General features: G+C 43.7%; 1 protein-coding gene across 3 annotated transcripts in view; it reads right to left on the bottom strand.

Moving 5' to 3' along the window:
- The window catches only part of LOC118091811 (macrophage mannose receptor 1), a 52,257-nt gene extending 32,719 nt beyond the window's left edge, over positions 1 to 19,538 (bottom strand). For all 3 annotated transcript variants that reach the window (XM_035129237.2, XM_035129238.2, XM_060280793.1), the window contains exons 1-16: positions 19,382 to 19,538; positions 18,417 to 18,812; positions 17,833 to 18,006; positions 16,800 to 16,964; positions 16,009 to 16,122; positions 15,358 to 15,501; positions 14,057 to 14,239; positions 13,352 to 13,509; positions 11,311 to 11,424; positions 9,594 to 9,709; positions 7,546 to 7,694; positions 7,263 to 7,462; positions 6,686 to 6,804; positions 3,977 to 4,055; positions 1,415 to 1,547; positions 974 to 1,009 (exon numbers count right to left, since the gene is read on the bottom strand). In XM_035129237.2, coding sequence (XP_034985128.2) covers positions 974 to 1,009; positions 1,415 to 1,547; positions 3,977 to 4,055; positions 6,686 to 6,804; positions 7,263 to 7,462; positions 7,546 to 7,694; positions 9,594 to 9,709; positions 11,311 to 11,424; positions 13,352 to 13,509; positions 14,057 to 14,239; positions 15,358 to 15,501; positions 16,009 to 16,122; positions 16,800 to 16,964; positions 17,833 to 18,006; positions 18,417 to 18,812; positions 19,382 to 19,442 — 2,341 coding nt within the window. In that variant the 5' untranslated portion in view covers positions 19,443 to 19,538. The remainder of the gene's footprint in view (positions 1 to 973; positions 1,010 to 1,414; positions 1,548 to 3,976; positions 4,056 to 6,685; positions 6,805 to 7,262; positions 7,463 to 7,545; positions 7,695 to 9,593; positions 9,710 to 11,310; positions 11,425 to 13,351; positions 13,510 to 14,056; positions 14,240 to 15,357; positions 15,502 to 16,008; positions 16,123 to 16,799; positions 16,965 to 17,832; positions 18,007 to 18,416; positions 18,813 to 19,381) is intronic.
- Positions 19,539 to 19,852: the final 314 nt, after the last annotated feature.

Genomic DNA, 19,852 nt, shown 5'->3' with positions numbered 1-19,852 from the left:
AAAACTTTCAATGGCTGAAGAGAACTGCTGGAGCAGTTTCTCCCCTACATTCCTTAGGGCAGTGATGGGCAACCTTTTGAGCTTGGTGTGTTAAAATTCACCAAAAAACCGAGCATAACTCGGGTGGTGTGTCACTTCAAGAAAAAAAACCATAATTTCGTGATATTTATAGTTTAAATAACAAAAATGTATAATTGTAATATATAACTGTATTTAATAAACAAAAAACTAATTATTTAACTAAACCAAACAAAAAAAAACCTTATTTATCACAAAGTGCCCAGAGTTGTTGAGCTTTTCGGGGGGAGCTGCTGACCAAAGTTTTCGAGGTTTTTTTTGGGGGGGTGCAAAAGTTGCTTTGCTTTTTTGGGGGGTGCCCCAAAGCTGCTGCGCTTTTGGGGGGGGAAAGAGAACAGAAATAAATGACGAATAATACCTTTGCTGGAACTAACATGCAGCACCAACATAGTCTGCCAAAGCGCCAAAAAACCCAGCATAGAACGGGTTAAAAAATGAACACTGTTACACCCAATCATCGTTTGCCAAAGCGCCAGAAAAAACAGCACAGAAAGGGTTAAAAAACCAATCTCTGGGTACCAGCAACAACAACAACAACAAGAAAGGATCCGGGGTTTTGACCACGGGATTTAACAGCGGAGACAAGCTGTAGCGTGAGGAGGAGTGGGAGAACAAATGGGGGGGGGAAACAACAACCACAGCGATTGGGCCGATGGGGCACGTGCCAGCAGTGAGGGCTCTGCGTGTCACGTCTGACACGCGTGTCATAGGTTCGCCATCACTGCCTTAGGGCTACTTAAAATCTGCTTGTTCTGAGGGAAGGCAGGAATTGGAGCGCCTGACAGAACCATCCTTGACTTGAGAGAGCTGTTGAAGCAGATCCACCCCCACCTTTCATGATGCTACTTAATGAAGACCCGTATGACCCGAGGGAAGGTAGTATAGGCCAACATACCAAAATCATTGCTTGGTTCCGGTTTTAACGGTACACCTGAAAAATCAAACACATACTCATTATAACGAACCATAGTGCAATTTATATTGTAATACATTATTTCATATTCCAAAAAGGAGTTCATGACAATGAAAGTAAAGGGTTATTTCTAGCATATCACATTTCTGAGACACAACTAATAACACTGTGTGAAACTGTCAGTAGCTTCCTGTATTCACAATGAGCTTGTTCTCATCAAAATGGCAGCCAAAGCTCTGGGCTCTGCAACATTCATAATGAAAGCTAAATTAATTTCACATTATCTTTTCCTCCTCTCAAAAGACCAGGCAAGTAGCAAGCATGTTTTGTTTTTTTTTTAAAAAAAAGGCAGTTTCAGCAGTGCAGGAAAAAGTCCTCTTCACTTTGCTTCACGAACTCATTGTAATTTAAAAGTAATCTTACCTCTCTTTATTTGACAAACCCAATCATGATAATTATCACACCATTCAGGCTTCCACCATGAATAATATAGAATCACTCCTCTGCAATCTTTGTCTTTGTAAGCGTTATGTCCAAAGTATTCTTGATAGTCAAGCTACAGTAGGAATAAAGATTTCATTAGTGACTAGCTGGCCCGGCCGCGCGTTGCTGTGGTTCTTTCCTGTGATTCCCCCCACTCTGTCCAGACACATGACTTAACCTGCCCCCTCCTCCCCCCACCCCCTGGTTCATCCCTGTGACTGCCCCCACTCTGTCCCGACCCATGAGCTATCAAGTCCCCTTCTCCCCTCACCCCTCCAGCACATTCCTGTGACTGGCCCCACCCTGTCCTGACTCATGAGCTATTGAGCCCCCTCCTCCCCCCCCACCCACCCCGTCTGAGCCCTCTATTGTCTCCGGGGAGTGTTGGCCCCTACCCCCTGTTTCTCCATACCTTGGCCCCCACCCTAGAAGAAGGAACTGTCAGCTTCTGGGTTCTGTTTCCCAGCATGCACTTTTGTCTGAGCCCTCTGTTGTCCCCAGGGAGTGTTGCTCCCTCCCCCCTGTATCTTCCTACATTGGCCCCCACCCCTGGAGAAGGAACTGTCAGTTTCTGAGTTCTATTTCCCAGTATTTACTTTTGTCTGAGCCCTCTGTTGTCCCCAGGGAGTGTTGGCCCTTCCCCCCTGTATCTCCATACATTGGCTACTGCGCACGCACCGTGAACATTTTTTATACCGGTATATATAGATTAAATTTGTTTGAAATAAGAACATGAGAAGCAGAAGTTACTATTGTTTAATTTTATTTTGGGGGTTGTCATTCATTTTGGTGGGTATTGTATGATTTGGGCATTGTTGTGTGTTTTGTGGTTTGTTTATTTTGGTTATTTGGATTTTCTAATTTTGGAGTAGGTGTTTTGAATGTAGGATGTGGTGTTGGTTTGAGGAATTAAACTGGAGAGAGAAAGTGCATGGCTGTGTTTGTTTGTTTTTTTAAAGATGCAGAGGCTGGCAATCAGTCATAGTATAAAGCCTAGGTTAAAAGGGGCACGACTGCCCTTACTTAAAATGGCCACCATAACCTCGCATGTGACACAATGCCCACTAAATTAAAAAGCAAAAACCCCTCGCCGTGCCCCCAAGTGCGTGTTAGGGGAAATGATGAACGACTGCCTAATGCTGCCAGGCGTTTATTAATGCAGCCACCGGGAGAGGCTTTGGGCTTGGGCTTTGGAGGTGGAATGGCCGTTTTAGCGGTCGGCCTACTCAGTTTTCCCTGTCCCAACCCACCCCACCCCCCACTGCTTTGGCTGACTCAGGGTCCTCCCCCCCCCCATGGCTATGTGTTTTCCCCCTCCCTTTGTTGTGCCTCATCCCTCTGCCCCCCCCCCCATTGTGAAAGGCCCTATTCTGTTTGTTTTTCCCTGCTTGGCAATGCTGCGGCCTATTGAAAAAGCTGGGCCTTGTTGCTGCAAAAGGACTGTTTTCCGTTGGTTGCTGTGGAATTTTGTGATGTCATCTGGCAGCGCAGCTGCTGGAGTCTTCAGAGCTTCTGGTGGTGACGGCTTATTTGGGCGCCACTTTTTGTGTTTAATCATTAATTTAGGTGTGAAAGGTGTGGCTTTTTGGGGAAAAAATTATGCCAGATCCCACCCTGATGGGCATGGAACGTTGTGGCTAAATTTGTTACATTACGGTTCAGCAGTTATGGAGAAAGGCTGTTTCATCCGCGTGCACAATGCCTACATTTTTATATACAGTGGTACCTCGACATCCGAATGCCTCGACTTCCAAAGGTTTCGACTTACGAAGTCAGCAAACCCAGAAGTCTTTTCACCGTGCGTGCATTCTGCGCCTGCGCAGAAGCGGCGCATGTGGTCGGCGCAGGCAGGAAGGGAGGAAGGCAGCTCGCTCCACCCCCTTGGATGCTCATCCCGCCCCCATGGCCCTGCCTCCAGGGTGCTGGAGTAGCTAGCCCCGCCTCTGCTCCCAGTCACCAGTCTAGCTGCCACATTTTGGATTAGTTGTAGTTTCCGGGTTACCTTCAAAGGTAGCTCCACGTAGAGCACACTGCAGTAGTCCAAGCGGGAGATAACTAGAGCATGCACCACTCTGGCGAGACAGTCTTTCTCATACAAAGTTTGCAATGTGTTTAACTGAAACACTTCTTTTATGTGCCTAGATCCAGCCAGTCATAGTATGGCTTCGCATTACATGCAAACTTGGTAGTCACTCATTGTGTGTTTTCCTGTTATAACATTCCCGCGCCAAATGTTCGTTTTTATGTAGTATTCCTTACTTAATAATGAAACTATTTAAAAAAATAAAATAAAACAAATTCAATGGGGCAAGCAGCAACTTGAAGCAACTCTGCAGGAATTGCTTTTAAATATTGGGTCCAAAAATGTTATAGCATACAAAGCATATGCTTAAAGACTTTAATGCTGGATCGGTCAGAGTTTAGTATGAGGGCAGGAGTCTTTGAACCTTAAAACTAATAATAATTTTGGTATCAGTACATCAGCATTAATCATTTACTTACAGGAGATCCATCAGTCCACAAAAATCCTTTATCGGGCTCCAACTCATTTAAACCAATCCAACAAAGGCTGTCACAAATCCTGAAATATATAAAAAATAATTATAGAGTGCAGAAAACTGGAAACAAAGAATGGATTTCAATACAGAGTTTTGAAACTTTCAGAATAAGGACTATTGATACTTTCTAGAACAGCATAAATGCAACCATCATCAGTTCATTTATTTAAAGTGTATCAAGTTTCTAGAACAGGTGTGCCATTCAGAGCAGGAACTCTCTGTGTGTTCATATCACATGTGGTCATTTTTTAGGCACACCCGCATTTAATGCTGAGTCTGGATCTTTACAGCTGACAACTTTATAAACCCCGAGTCCCCTGTCCTTTTTGGCCCATGGGCCAAATTTAGGAATTTGATTTTTTAAAAAAATTATCACAAGCAACCCAACAAAATATCTGACTAATCTCAATGGACATCCCAGTCCTTTCTTCATTATATACAAAAGGTGTTTGGTGTTTCTTGGCTGGGCCTTATCCTTATACTGTTTAAAAGGTAAAGGTAAAGGACCCCTGACAGTTAAGTCCAGTCGCGAACGACTCTGGGGTTGTGGCGCTCATCTCACTTTACTGGCCAAGGGAACTTACGTTTGTCCGCAGACAGTTTTTCCGGGTCATGTGGCCAGCATGACTAAGCCGCTTCTGGCAAAACCAGAGCAGCTCACGGAAACACCCTTTACCTTCCCACCAGAGTGGTACCTATTTTATCTATTTGCACTTTGATGTGCTTTCGAAGTGCTAGGTGGGACTGAGCAATGGGAGCTCACCCCATCGTGGGGATTCAAACCGCCGACCTTCCAATTGGCAAGCCCAAGGCTCAGTGGTTTAGACCACAGAGCCACCTGCATCCCTACTTATATACTTACTAGTGTCATTGAGCCCGTTAAATAAACGGGCGCTAGAACATATGTGAGAGGAGCGGTGGGGCCGCGGCCTTCCCTCCCTCTCTGCGCTCGGCCGCGAGGCGCGCTGGGAACGCAAGTAAACAAACTTGCTCTCCTGTCATGCCCCGCGGCTGAGCGCAGAGAGGGAGGGAAGGCCTCGGCCCCGCCGCTCCTCTCATGAGCCAGGGAGGGTTGTGAGGAGGAGGCAGAGGAGGAGGCAGTGGACCAAGATGGAGCTCCCGCTACGAAAAAGCCAGGATTTTGAGGGGTCTGTCGGTGGAAGAAGAAGAAGAGGACGGCGGAAGTATGGAGGATGGGGGGAGGGAGGGAGGACTCCGGTCCCCGAGGCTCCGTTCGCAACCAGGCCCCTTTGTAGGAAGCGGACACCCCCCTCCACACGCTTCCGTGGCTGCCAGCGCTCTCTCTGCCCTCTCAGGAAAGGTAGCCCTGAGGGCTGGGAAGGGAGGGAGAAGCTCGAGCGGATCCGGCTGCTGTCGCCGCCGCCTGGCGCTTCTTTCGGCCGCCGCCGCCATCTTGTCTGTCTTTCTCTTGCTCTCGTGCGCTCCAAGTGTCTCTGTGTTCCAAGTCCCAACGGCTTCCCGTGGGGCACATGCGCAGTAGTGCAAACCCAAGGACACAGGGACTGGATGCAGAGACACTTGGACTTTATTATATAGGATATACTTATAGTTAGTCCTCAGTTAAAATAGGTACTGAGGCAGTACCACAGCCATTCTCTCCTCTGCCTTATTTCTGCTATTCTAGCATATCTGTAGGCCCATATGAATATCTGCAAATGCTGTTACACTACTGAAAGAGAAAGGGGCAATTCACACTTCAGATTATGTGGTTCCTTCTCTGAATAGGATAATGATGAATTGAGTGGTTCTCCACAATGAGGCACAAATCTTAAAGGTGATTAAAGGTACTAAGGCTGAGCTGAAATGCTTTCCCTGCTCAACGTTTGTTGCACTGTACATTTTTTGTTTTTTAAAAAAACACAACCCACAATTTTATGACCTAACAATTTAATGGCATAATAGCAGTGGTACACCTTCTAGGGGCTACTGGCTGGGAGCTGCCACTTCTAACTTCTAACTCCCCAGAGGCTCCCCCTTTCAAAGAACAGAGCTTGTTCTGTGAGGAGGACTTCTAAGAAATAACATGGCAGCTTCCAGCTGGGAGGAAGCTGAGAGGTGCCAGTTTCAGCATCTGCTTTCAGGAAAGCCTGGCGAGGTGAAGAGAGGGATGACACGGCTTTTGTGATCTCTGACTCTGACTCTTTATGATGTGGATTCACTCTTTGGAATAAAGAGCATTTTGGAGGGATCCCTCTGGTGCTGTGTAGTTCCTGACAGTAAGAGCTGTTCGGCAGTGGAATTTGCTACCAAGGAGTGTGGTGGAGTCTCCTTCTTTGGAGGTCTTTAAGCAGAGGCTTGACAGGCATATGTCAAGAATGCTTTGATGGTGTTTCCTGCTTGGCAGGGGGTTGGACTGGATGGCCCTTGTGGTCTCTTTCAACTCTATGATTCTAGGATTCTAGTTAGTTAGTTAGTTAGTGTGTGAATGAGAGACATGGAGGGGTTTAGAGTGCAGATTTATATATTTTTTTAAAAAAGAATTTTGCTCCAGCTACTGGTTTAGGGGTGTAAATACATAAAATTGGGAAGTTCACATTAAGATGCAAACTGAACAAGTTTCTTCCCCATCCCTAACCAGCATAGCTTTTTGATTCTGAGGCAACGTGAATAAACATTTTATGGAACTTCCAACCTTTTTAGCAGCTGATGCTCTTCCTTATTGTGAGCAGACACGAGGTTTCCCCCAATTGCTCTACAAAATTCTTCTGCTTCAAACCAAGTTTTCTTGTCCCGGATGTCTTTGTTATAGCCCTGGATGCATATGAATACAATTAGATATTTGTCATAAACACCAGCTTTTAGGAAGATTAATTGGGCTTCACCTCACTTGCTGCACACGGAGACACAGAGGCGCAGCAAGGTCAGGTGGTACCCGGTGTGGAAAAATGTTTGTCACACACACACCCCACACACACACATCGATGGCTCGGGGTAGGCTTGGGAGTCTCACGTCACGCAGGTGGTGCGCCGAATGTCACCCCTGGGCCCGCTGCCCGCCCGTGACTCCCAAGCCTCCCTTCTAAATCTTGAACTTCAAATAAACTTAACGAAACTGCACAATAAAAAGAAGAACAATAATGCGCGCTGAGCAGTTAAACTGAAACTAAAAGTAGCACTCCCAAAAACCTATAAAGGTTCACTGACAGACAAAAGCCACTATTTCCCTCTGAAACAAACAAGAGCTTTGACTCAAGAAGCCTGATACCTACTTTAAAGCACACACTTCTAGACTTGCTTGGATGCCATCCTTCTGGGCATAGGGGAAGGGGAACTGTTGTTGGGGCAGGAGGAGTTGTCACAATTTCTGCCCATTGTTTGCAGATGAAAGGTGCCTTCTCCTCACAGTTCACAACATCCCACAGTCCAGCTGCAGTCCCCGTTCTCATGGCAACACATCCAGAAAGTTGCCCTTTTGGAGATACAAGACAAGAGCCACTTCAATTGATACTCTTTGTGAAATACAATCTCAGTTCGGCTTCAGGCAGCACCTACCAGGCATTTCTGCATTCCAGTGGGTGAGCAGAACACTGTCTCCGTTGGTCCAGTTGAATGTCCCTGGTTGCTTTACATCTGAAAGGCCGATCCAGAAATATTTTTCAGAACGAAACCCAACTAGACTAGTCAGGTAGGCCTGCTCATATCTGTGGAGAAGAATACATAACAATTGTATTAAAAATGCATTCGTGTTTCTGTGTGTTTGTGTTTTCTAATTTCCAGATTTTAAAATTAAATTAATGGCTTACCATGGATGGGCCAGCTCTCATCAATTCAAAGGGCAGGGGGTGGATCACAGTGACCAAGGGGGAGTGGCTACGATTATAGGTCCACCATCACAGATCAATACATTTACACATTGCAACCTGAGCATGTAGCTGAAGTTGGGTGAACCTCAGCTACACTCGGGTAATATATGGAACCGGTGCTATTTTTTCTGGGGGTACGCTGGAGTACACATATCCCTGAACAATTTGTGAATCTAAGTTTGGCCTCATTGAGGGGGCAATATTTCAAACTGAGTGGGAAAATGAGAGTGCCCCTAAATATTTTTGGGGGGGGGGCGGGGAAGCACTGCATGGAACTCAGATTTGTACAGCATAATATTAAGAATTTTAGAAGATGTTCTAGAAAGCACATACGTATTTAAGGTGGAAACACACGGAGCCTAATTGTCCAGGTCCACCAGTAAATCTATAACAAGGAATTAAAGACTCTCTAGGAAGGAAGTCAAGCCATAGGTGGCAGCTCAAATAAGAAATTCATGAGAAACGCAGAACGGATAATTCAAAAGGGCAGTTTAGAATCCTGAAACATAATTTGTTGGGCTGAGCTTGCCTGGGTTACAAGTGGAGCTCCACTAGGCTATGGTGGCACACCTCCCACACTCCGAGTCAGTCAGGACCCTCCTGGTTCCACCTAGCCTGGAGGGCCTTAAACCACCATAAGCCCCTAAACAGGGACATGGGATGGGCAGTGCAGGAGGGAGGGAGGAGGATTTAAACTGGATCATAAGACTGTTCTACTCAGTCATGTGACCTGAGAAGCTGGTGGGACCTATGCCAGAAAAGAGGGTGATCCATACCCTCCAACATTTCTCCAATGAAAATAGGGACGTCCCATTCCATAATGATAATTTTACAATTTATACCCCACACATCTAACTGGGTTGCCCCAGCCACTCTGGGCGGCTTCCAACATATATAAAAACAAGAAAACATTATCTCATTATACATGATAAAGCGATCTTCAGCCATCTCAACCCTTGCTTTTTCATGCAAAACCATTTGCAGTCGTTTTCAGTCATCAACAGCTATCAGTCAGTCAATCACCCACTTCCACCACCCTTCTGAGTAATACCCCCTCCCCACCCCACCCCTCCCCACCCCTTCTCCACATAAGCGCCTGGGGACTCCTATTTCAGTGTATCTGAAGAAGTGTGCATGCACATGAAAGCTCATACCAAACTTAGTTGGTCTTTAAGGTGCTACTGAAGTATTTTTTTTATTTTACTTCGACCCAGACCAACACGGCTACCTACCTGTAAAGAAAACATTAAACATTAAAAAAACTTCCCTATACAGGATTGCCTTCAGACTGCTTGGAGGGTCAGATAACTCCATACCCTCCAACATTTCTCCATTGCAAAGAGGGACATCCTAAGGAAAAGTGGGACATTCCAGGATTAAATCAGAAACCGGGACGGCTTCTCTAAATCAGGGATGTCCCTGGAAAATACCGGTAGTGACATTTGGAGGGTCTGGGTGATCTAATCACAAATCACAATAGAAGTCAATTGAGCCCTGGGGCTGCTCCTAGGGAAACAGGTCCAGGTTCATCTGGTGACCCTACCCAGGTCCAAAAGAGGTCTCTGCTCCAAAAGAGGTCTCTATATCCTGCGGGTCTTTGGCCAATCACAAGGCAGCACCTGCAGGTTTCAAACTGAGCATGCTCAAGCCTCAGCTTACCTCACTTCTTGATTCCCATGACATAAATGTTACTTTTCATGTCAACCAACGTCAGGTGGGGGGCGGCGGGAATAATACCTGTTCTCCACAGAAGTCAGAGATCCCTTGTTTGTTTCACAGAATGCCTGCGCTTCTGAAAATGTTGCAGGTGTTTGTCCAATTAAGTAACAATAGGATCCATGCCTTTTCCAGCCCTGTCAAAATATTTAAAAAGTCAATACACACACATTATTGCCATATTAAGTTCAGGGCATTGAGTTTGGTGGAAGGAGGCAGCCCCATTCGCCGCGAGCCATTATGGAGTCTGATTTCTTCAAACCATTTTTGAAGCAGAACATATACAAAGCAGTTGTACACAGAGTCATAAGGTCTGTTCATCTCCTTCAGCTTTGTTGGCTCTGACTGACAGCGGCTCCTGAGGGTTGCTGCCTGGCATCCTAAGCCTCCGGAAATGTCAGAGGTTGAATTTGAGACCTTCACCATATGCTCTGCCACTGAATTGCAGCAGTAGCCGTTGCGTCCACCTCCGCTACATGTTGCCCTTTTAGCAAAGTGCAGTTTGTGAAACCAAAACTTGACGTGGGAGAAAACCTAATCCTGATATCCAAGTAGAATTTTATATTTGAAGTTATGAACAGAGGAATGAATGATAAATGCATACATATGGGCTCTAGTGCATACGCATAAGCTACACACCCCCATAAAGGTAAAGGTAAAGGGACCCCTGACCATTAGGTCCAGTCGTGACCGACTCTGGGGTTGCGTCGCTCATCTCGCTTTATTGGCCAAGGGAGCCGACGTACAGCTTCCAGGTCATGTGGCCAGCATGACAAAGCCGGTTCTGGCAAACCAGAGCAGCGCACGGAAACACCGTTTACCTTCCCGCTGTAGCGGTTCCTATTTATCTACTTGCATTTTGACGTGCTTTCGAACTGCTAGGTTGGCAGGAGCTGGGACCAAGCAACGGGAGCTCACCCCGTCACAGGGATTCAAACCGCCGACCTTCTGATCAGCAAGCCCTAGGCTCTGTGGTTTAACCACAGTGCCACCTGGGTCCCTCATACACCCCCCCCATACTTTTCTCTGAATCAAAAATAGGGGTGGGAAGATCTGCCCGTTTTGGGTTTTTCTCAGTCCTCACTGTCTTCAATCTTAATTGCAGTTCTCCACATTTCCACACCAATTTGAATAATAATAATAATAATGTCCTCATGGAAATTCAGCAGCATTTTCTGTATTATGGAATCTTGGGAAGTATAGCCCTCTTGTAACAGAAGGACTGTTGTATGACAAGAACCAGCCCTGTAGGTCAACAGGGCTATCAAAAAGAGAACCTGCTCAGACCAGCAGTCAAAAAAACAAAAGGAGTGAGGAAAGTGCCGGAATTGTGGTGTAGTTGTGGAAGAGTGACGAGGAAGGGAAGACAGAAGAGGAATAATACGCCTCATATCTCAAGGTTAGAGATGTCTCTGTATTAATGGGCAGGGGGAAAACCCAAGCCTTAAAGAACAGACCTTGACATTTCTGACATTATCGTCCTTTCTTGACTACTACACAGTTCAGAGAGTGTAGTGCGCTCTGGTTTCCGTCACAGTGTCCTGTTGCGCCATAAACTGTTTAGTTATGCTGGCTACATGACCAGGAAAGCTGTCTGTGGACAAACACTGGCTCTCTCAGCCTGAAAGCGAGATGAGCGCTGCAACCCCATAGTCGCCTTTGACTGGACTTAACCATTGAGAGGTCCTTTACCTTTTTTCTTTTTTCTTTTACATTACACAGTTTACTTTATACTTACTTTCTGGCAACCTAGATTGGCAGTTTCAGCTTCTTCAGAAAGAAATGCCAATGGTTCTCTTTTGCAGATGTAACCAAGTTCCTCTTCACAATAATTATCTGCCCAATAGCCCCTCTGGAGACAGAAAAGTGAAGAAATATAAATCTCAATGAAGGACCCACTGCCTTCAAAGTTTTCATTTTTTACGTTTGATCCATTTTGGGTCAATGCAAAACTCTTTATTGTTGTGCATGCTAGAAAACTGCATTTTGCAATTGTGTGAAATCTATAGTCTAAAACAGGGAAGTACAATTACCAAGAAAAAATAACGAGAAGTTGTTAATGACAGACAAACAGGAGTTTGTAGCATTTGAAAATACATTTCTATATTGAGAACTTAAGGCTAATATGGTCTAATTCACACTTACGAAAAAATTTAAAACACAAAAAATCAGGACTGCATTCATTTGTTCTATTAAAAAATATTTATCTAGGCAATCCAAATTCTGCTACAAGAGCAGTTGAATCCCAATCTCTCTATATGCTGTCTTTAACTTTGCAAAATGTATTCTCCAATTTCCAAAATGTATTCTCCAAATTCTCCAAAATGTATTCTCCAATTTATTTTTTACTAATTGCATAATTCATTTTGGGGTTTTTTTTCTGGTTATGGTTAAGAACATCAGAAATGCAGGGGATTGAAGCATTGCCACCCAAAATAGGATGCCTTTCATCTTTTTTGGCTTCCGAAATTTCAAGAGACAATTTGCACCCAAGCACTGGTACTACAGCTATGAAATCACTTTTTTAAAATGTGAGATTATCTAGACAAATTGTGCCTCTAGCACCACGCTACATGCTAGTTTTCTTTTCTCACAGAGTTCTAACATACACTTAGCTCTCCAGAAAAGTGGTTGGCATGTTGGGGGCAGTGTTGCAGAGCCACTCTCCTGACCCCAGTGCTACTGCTTACCTGGACAATGCAAAGGTAGCACAGGATAGTTGCAAGCTGGGGCTGTGCGGGCACACCAGTGGGAGTGCAAGATAGATCCTCAATATTTTATTAGCCCAGTCTTTCACACAAAAAGGAATCCAATGGAAATATACATCATGGACAGGCTTGGTGCTGAGGAATGGTGGAAGGCCACCACTTGGGGCTGGGGAAGCCCCAAAGGAAGAAGGCGCAGAGACAGGAGACTGGCGGTGGGGCGACAATGCGTGGTCAGAGGAAGAAAAAAGAGCAGAATGGGAGGAGGGGGAGGAGGTGTCGGAAGCTGAAGAGGCAACAGGTTTCAGTGAACAGGATGAGGCTGGGGCAGAGGGCAGTCTAGCCTCAGAGGCAGGAGAAGAGAAGGGGCCAGTGACATATCAAGGGGGGCAATGGGGGGCAGGTCGCCCCGGGTGCCACCCTGGAGGGGGGTGAAACTCGGCGCCCCCCCCCACTGGGGAACATTTTTTTAATTTTCTGTTGCATGAGATTTTTCAACTGTTCTTATATGTTCTTTCAATGCTGATTTCATATCTGAAGTCAGTTTTGTTCTGTAAGCTCTAGTTTTTTGCAATTCATGTTTTTCACTTTTCACCAGAGCCAGAGCCGCTTGGGGGGGAGGGGTGACAAAAAAATTCCGCACCGGGTACCACCTGGGCTTGCTATGCCGCTGGAGGGGGCAGGAGACAGAGATGAGGTAGCCTGCTGAGGAATCCAGGGACCCTCCCTCCTCCTTCCGTCACCAGCTCCCATCCCCTCTCGTTTCCTAGAACACAGAGAGAAATGAAGAGGGAGGAGCAACGAGAGACAAGGCAATGGAGCCTTAGGCTGCTGGGGAAGGAACCAGGAGGGGAGCCTTAGTAAGCAGTGGGAAGGCAAGGAACTTCAGTCCTCGCTACTGGTTCATTGGGAGAAGACCTATTGGGAAGGGTTGCTGTGACCACTAGGACTGGGCTGTTTTGTTTCTTTGAATCAAAGTGAACTTCACTGACATCAGGTGCTATATTGTTTTATTGCTGGCGTACGCCTGACTCCAGCTCCTGGCAATATTAGGGGGTTCCATATTTTTTTTACCTCTCCATTCATGATGACACAGTCGCTTTGCACACCATTCATTTGTGTGGGTTTTCCTTTCTGCCACTTGGTGAATCTCACTGTAGAACCATCACTCCATTCGTAATACATCGGAGTCTTCTGGTCATTTAGTCCAATCCATAGAAGATCTGTTGGCTCTAAAAACACAAACGTATCTTATTTATTTGCTTCCAGATTTTATTTTCGAGGGTGTTGAACAGAATCCTACCACACACAGTTTTGTGGTGTATAAGTGCGGCTAAAGGAAGTATTCATCACTGCTTTCCAATTAGGGATGTCTGAGTATAGCATGGGGACCATCAGTCCTGAAATGCAGCACTACAACTAGACAGCATCTAATGCCTAGCTTTCCCCCTCTGGTATATTTTGGGCTTCGAACTCCAATCATCATTCCTGATCATTGGTTATGCCGGCTGGGGTTGATGGGAGTTTTGGTTCAAAACACATAGAGGGAACCTAACTGGGGAAAGAAGTAGAAGCCAGTGCCATGTCTCACATTTAACTGGCTTGCACCTCGATGTGCTTCCAAAAGAATATCCCTCCATTGTGTTCTTCAACAGGGCAAGGTCTCAATAACATTCTGTACTCACATGTGGTAGCAAAAAATGTCAACATCTTGCTCCCACTCTCATACTCACACAAACACCAAAGAACAGGAAAGCAGAACTTGCTGGAGGTACTTACGGTAGCCTAGCTGTGAAATGACAAAGCTGTATTCCATAGTGTTGTGTATACTTAATAAATCTCCGCGTTCCCTTCGACAGGACAGCAATGCCCCTTTCCATGTCTTGGGGTCTCTGTTAAGGCGGTAACAATGGCCAGCATATGCAGCCCAGCCATCTGGACATTTAATAGGCTTTAAGCCATCTAAAAAGAGAATAATAATATTTAAGGCAGCATGACTTAATGGAATTTTTTTAAAGCAATTATCTGCTGTTACAATGTCATTGACTCTCATCCTTAATTTAAATATGCAGAATTTAGCAGAGGCAAATCAAGACATCAGTATTAACACAGGGTGATCTCTTCTGTCCTGCGAAGATATTATTGCCTATATGGTAATCAACAGTCCTTGGGGTCACTCACACTGAATTTGCGTACTTTTCCCTACGCAAGTGGGAGAGGCAACCAGTTCGAAGATCCCTTCCTCTACTGCATGAAATGGTGAAATTAAACCTGAAAGCATCATTCCACTTGCAGAAGATAATGGGCCATTAGAAGCATGAGGAAACATGCCATAAGATCTATCATTTTTTTTACCCTGACATTAACATATCTCCTTTCACCAATATCACAGTAGTTTACATTGAAATATAGCTTTAGCAAAGTTTCTACAACATACGCCTTTAGACCATGCTTGAGATCTTTCCTGATAGATAACTTTTTTTGGCTACTGATTAAATACTCTCTGGCATCTCAATCCAATGAAATGTTTGGCATTGCATACACTGCTACAAAAAGCAAAAACCTCCATTACTAGAATTAAGTTTTTGAAATATAGCTTGGTAAATGAACAGCATTGCAGGCCCAGGCATCGGACTTCCCATACCCCAACCTGTGTAATAAGAGACCAATAAGACTGGGTTTGGGGTCAAAACAGGCCACGACTTTACTGAATACAGATGACAAAGGTTTGGCTTGGGCATGGGGTAATCTAAATACTTCCGGTCCACCTGCCAGAAGTGACATGTAGGTCAATCCAGGCGGGGGTTCCTAAGACTTACATCAAATAGGGTGACCCTTGCAGGGACTGCCATCTGGGGTAGTACCTTCGGCCCTAGGCCTCCTGGGACATGGCCACTCCCCCTGGGTTCCTTTAACGGGATACCCCAGCATTTGGAGGGGCAGGTGGAGACTACAACCTCCCCTCCATCCAAAACAAAGGATTGCCCCAATGCTACAAATAGCAAAAACCTCCACTACTAGAAATAAGTTTTTGAAATTTAGTTTGGTAAATGAATAGCATTCTCTGTTTAATCTCCTACCTGTGGGAATAAGAGAAACATCCAATGAAGAGTTTCCTTTTTTGCAAATGTATCCAAGTTTCTGTTGACACTTTTCATTCTGCCATTTGCCATTCGTAGACTGCATTGATCCACAGATTTTTTCTGTTTCTGGAGATGGGCTGCCTTTAAGCAAGAGGGATATAAACTATCATTGTTTGTGCCCTGTGCTAATTTTATTTATGATTTATTTGAAGACTCCACCTTTAGAAGATATCATCATCCACCTTTAATAAAAACCTTTTTACACACATAGTCAAAACAATATATTTTAAAGTCACCAGCATAGCACCACAGTAAGTTAGCCACTTAACTATAGTCACTCATAGGTTTTGTAAACCACTTTTTGCTGTTCTCTTCAATCAAGCATTATATAAATTTTACAAAATAAATAAATGCACATGTACAACAGTTTGAAAAGATTAGGTTCTGCCTAATCTCAGCAGGAATTGCATTCTAGACTACAAAGAGTTATTTTCAAATGCCACCTGGCCTATTTAAAAAGAATTGCTTTAAGCAATATCCACTGGGCTTTTAACCACCAATAAATCCTTGGAAGTGCTTTACATTGGTGAATGACTGTTAAATGGGGGGTGGCTTTCAGTATTGATCTCATTGTAGATGCTCACTCACCTGGAGACCAGTTTAAATATCTAAACGGATGGTTGCCAATCCACTGCCATCCATTGTCAAGATCCAAAGCATTCAGACCAATCCAGTAGTAATTAGACATATCGTTTATTAATCCTATTTAAGGAAAAGAAAAATCGGTTGAATTGCATTTTGTTTCCAGGGGTTATACAGGTGAAACTCGGAAAATGAGAATATCGTCAAAAAGTGCATTTATTTCAGTAATGCCACTTAAAAGGTGAAACCAATATATGAGATAGATGCATGACATGCAAAGCAAGATATGTCAAGCCTTTATTTGTTGTAATTGTAATTATTTGTCGTTAGGAGGGTCAATTATAAAGGGAATGTAATTAATGAAATGTAATAGTGTTGTTAATTTTTGTATTATTGCAACTATTTGTTTTATTACTGTGGAATTTCCAAAAGAAAGCATTTGTAAAAAATAAAAATAAAATAAAAAATAATATGTTGCATTGCTGAAATAAATGCGCTTTTCGACGATATTCTCATTTTCCGAGTTTCACCTGTATTTACGATGTTGGGATGAAAGAAAAAAAACTCATTCCAACATTATTAGGGTTCCCAGCTTTCCTTCTTGTGCCAAGAAGAAATTAATCAGATGAAAGCTTTCAGCCTGCATGCTGGATCTAAACTAAATCATCTTGTACTTTGTGGGAGGGTACCTCAGTATTATGCCATGTGATGTCTGCTTACAGTTTAGACAGCATTTCTTAACTAGCAGAATCAAAAGATATCAATCACTTCTTCAGGTATGCCTTGTTATGTCCTACCTGTCAGGTACGCTTGTTCCTGTATATCTGTGATAGTCAGTAATTCTGCATTCTGCTGCTGACAACTTTTTCTTGCTTGGTACCATGTTAGAACTGAGAGGTAATTGATCTGGTAGAGATCCCCTGTCCACTGGTTTCTGGTCCAGAATAATTCATCACGGTCATCTGTAAACGTGAGTGTCAAATCATCAAATCATCAGCGATGAAGCTAAATCTTCCAGTGATGAATATTTGAACATTTATTAATCTAGACACCACTTTTCAGAAGAAAATCCAAAACAGTATGCAGAAATAGAACCACTGGCATTGCCCCTTAATCCTACAAGTGTTCCTGCATTTCGTGTTGATATTCAGCATCCAAGGAAGAAACCAACACATTTCAATAACCTGGAACCCCATATACAATCAGTGTTTTAGTTCCTAGGCTAGTTTTTGTGAATTGTCTTTCTCCTTGTAAACATAAACACCTAATGCATAGAAGGTCAATGTATGGATGAATGGCGAGCCCATCAGTGTGTAAGCACATCCTGAAAACTGCACACAAGCAATTTCAAAATACACAGATGTATAGTTACAAGGAACACAAATCTTCTGAGACGTTTCCCCTCTGCTTTGATTTCCTTGCAGCAAAGACGGAAACTGCCATTGCATGTTTAGTACAATATCAAAATCTTTCCCGCCTCTCAGTTGCTCCCTACCAAACACCTAATGCTCGGGATGTAATCTGTCTGCTTCCTGTATTCAGTGACTCTTCACCACAGCTCCGGAACTCAATTTTGATCTGAATGGAGCTACATCCTCTCAAATTAACAGCTGCAGGCCTGATTCTGTTGGGGAGCCCTGACATTACGGACGATTCATTTTGCTTTGACTCACAGGGGGGGGGTGCCCCCCCCAACCATTTCTGCTGTAGTTGCACAATTTGGCAATGGTGCCAAGTTTCCCTTTTCTCTTTGTAGGAGAAACATTCCTCTAAGCAGCAATCACATGGTGGGAAATTAAGGCCTGAAATAAAACCTTGTTAAGTGTTTACCTTTCACTGGACAATATCCGTGTAAAGAGTCTCTATCCACATCTGCAGTTGTTCCGCACCAAAGTTGTCCATGTTTATCATCCTTTCTTATGCATTGAGCATGCCATTTATTCTGATACTTGAATGGAAACACACAAGGGGCTCCAAAAGCGTTGCCTCTTAAGGTATACAGAGCTAAAAGAAATTGGATAGGTACCAGTGAGAAAACTGGATAGATACTGGTGAGAACAGAACTAGGCAAAGCAGAAAGGATCAAGAGAAAGTCCTCAATACAAGAGCTCCATGAATTCTCAGATATACACAGGCACTTTTTGTGTCTGTCACTTTCCACCATCCATGGAGTTTTCAGCACCAATTCCTTTGCATGCTTGGATGAATACATGGTATTGGGTTGGGGTTGGGGAAAACTTGTGTCTGAAATCCTGGAGAGCCACAGCACTGCAGGGCTGCTATCCAATTTGGGTTGTTTATCAATATGATTTGAAATTATGCACCTCTCACCATGTCTATTTTGACCCCAGATGCATACATGCTTGAACTGCATATTCAAGCTGACTATCTAGAACAGATTGTCTGAATTTTACCTTCATAGCCCTTGGAACACAAACTGTCTTTCGTTCCATAGATCTTCCAGGTACTGATGGCTGCTTTAGACAGCATAACACGGCTTGGGGAGCCACTTTCAGGATTTAAAAATAAATCTTCCTGTTTGAGAGTGAGGAGGCTCTCATTTCTGCATTCCCATTTCTGAAGTTCGGTCGTCTCATTACAGGGGGAGAGGGTGAGTGCAGCCAGGTTTGACTTGGAAGGCACTGCCAGGCATAACTTCACTGCCATGTTTAAAATCTGGTCGTCGGAAACCCACTTGAAATGTTGCCCCTCATTATCTTCATCGCAGTTGTCCACGATGATGGAACCAGATTTCTGAGGTTGTATACAAAGCTTGAGGTTTTCATTATATATCAGAAAGCTGTCACTGTCTGCAAAATTAAGAGAGGAAGAATAACAGGAACATGGAGAGGATGTTTCACATACCTTCCAACATGGCAACTGCTGGTAAGATGATTAATAGCAGGATTCAGAATAAGAGGCAATAAGATTGATGGAGAAAGGAGATTAGATAGATAGATAGATAGATAGATAGATAGATAGATAGATAGATAGATAGATGATAGATAGATAGATAGATGATAGATAGATAGATAGATAGATAGATGATAGATAGATAGATAGATAGATGATAGATAGATAGATAGATAGATAGATGATAGATAGATAGATAGATAGATGATAGAAAGATGATAGATAGATAGATAGATAGATAGATAGATAGATAGATAGATAGATAGACAGACAGACAATATCTATCTATCTATCTATCTATCTATCTATCTATCTATCTATCTATCATCTATCTAATGTTAAATTTTCCTTGTAGCTGAAATTCCATGGATTTAGCTTTAACAGTACGACTTTAGCTTGCAGAAGATGCTTTACTTTTAACAGTTAAAAATGTACCTAGTGGTGATGGAAGTGAAGAAGAGCTTACCTGATACCTGAAAAGCCGGCTGGATGAGGAGCAAGAGATTTAGGAGCAAAAAGGAAGACATTGGCCACAACCAAACCTATCGCACTGCTCCAAAGGAAATAAGACAAGTCAGGGTTTGCTGCCTTTCAGGAATTCCTTGATAAATGAGTCAGGGAGAATGAAATTATTACTTCTGTTTTTTGACATTAGGAAATGCATCATAACGTGGCACGCACACACACACACACACACACACACACACACACACACACACACACACACCATAATCTTGCTGACCTGTTAATCAGCTTCCATGGAAAAGACAGAAAAATATTTTAAAAGCCCATGGGTTATTTAGGCCATTTTCCTTCACTTAGCCTAGTACAAGACCAGCAGATTTTTGGATGAACAGTTGAAAATGTCTTCAGATTTCCCCCACCTGCTTTAGGATTGCACACTTAGCTCAATACTAAACTTATCAAACAATAAATG

Source organism: Zootoca vivipara, chromosome 12 (assembly GCF_963506605.1).
Source record: "Zootoca vivipara chromosome 12, rZooViv1.1, whole genome shotgun sequence".
Lineage (NCBI taxonomy): Eukaryota > Metazoa > Chordata > Lepidosauria > Squamata > Lacertidae > Zootoca > Zootoca vivipara.
The sequence above is the reverse complement of the archived record's forward strand: the minus strand, read 5'-3'. Positions and strand labels throughout refer to the sequence as shown.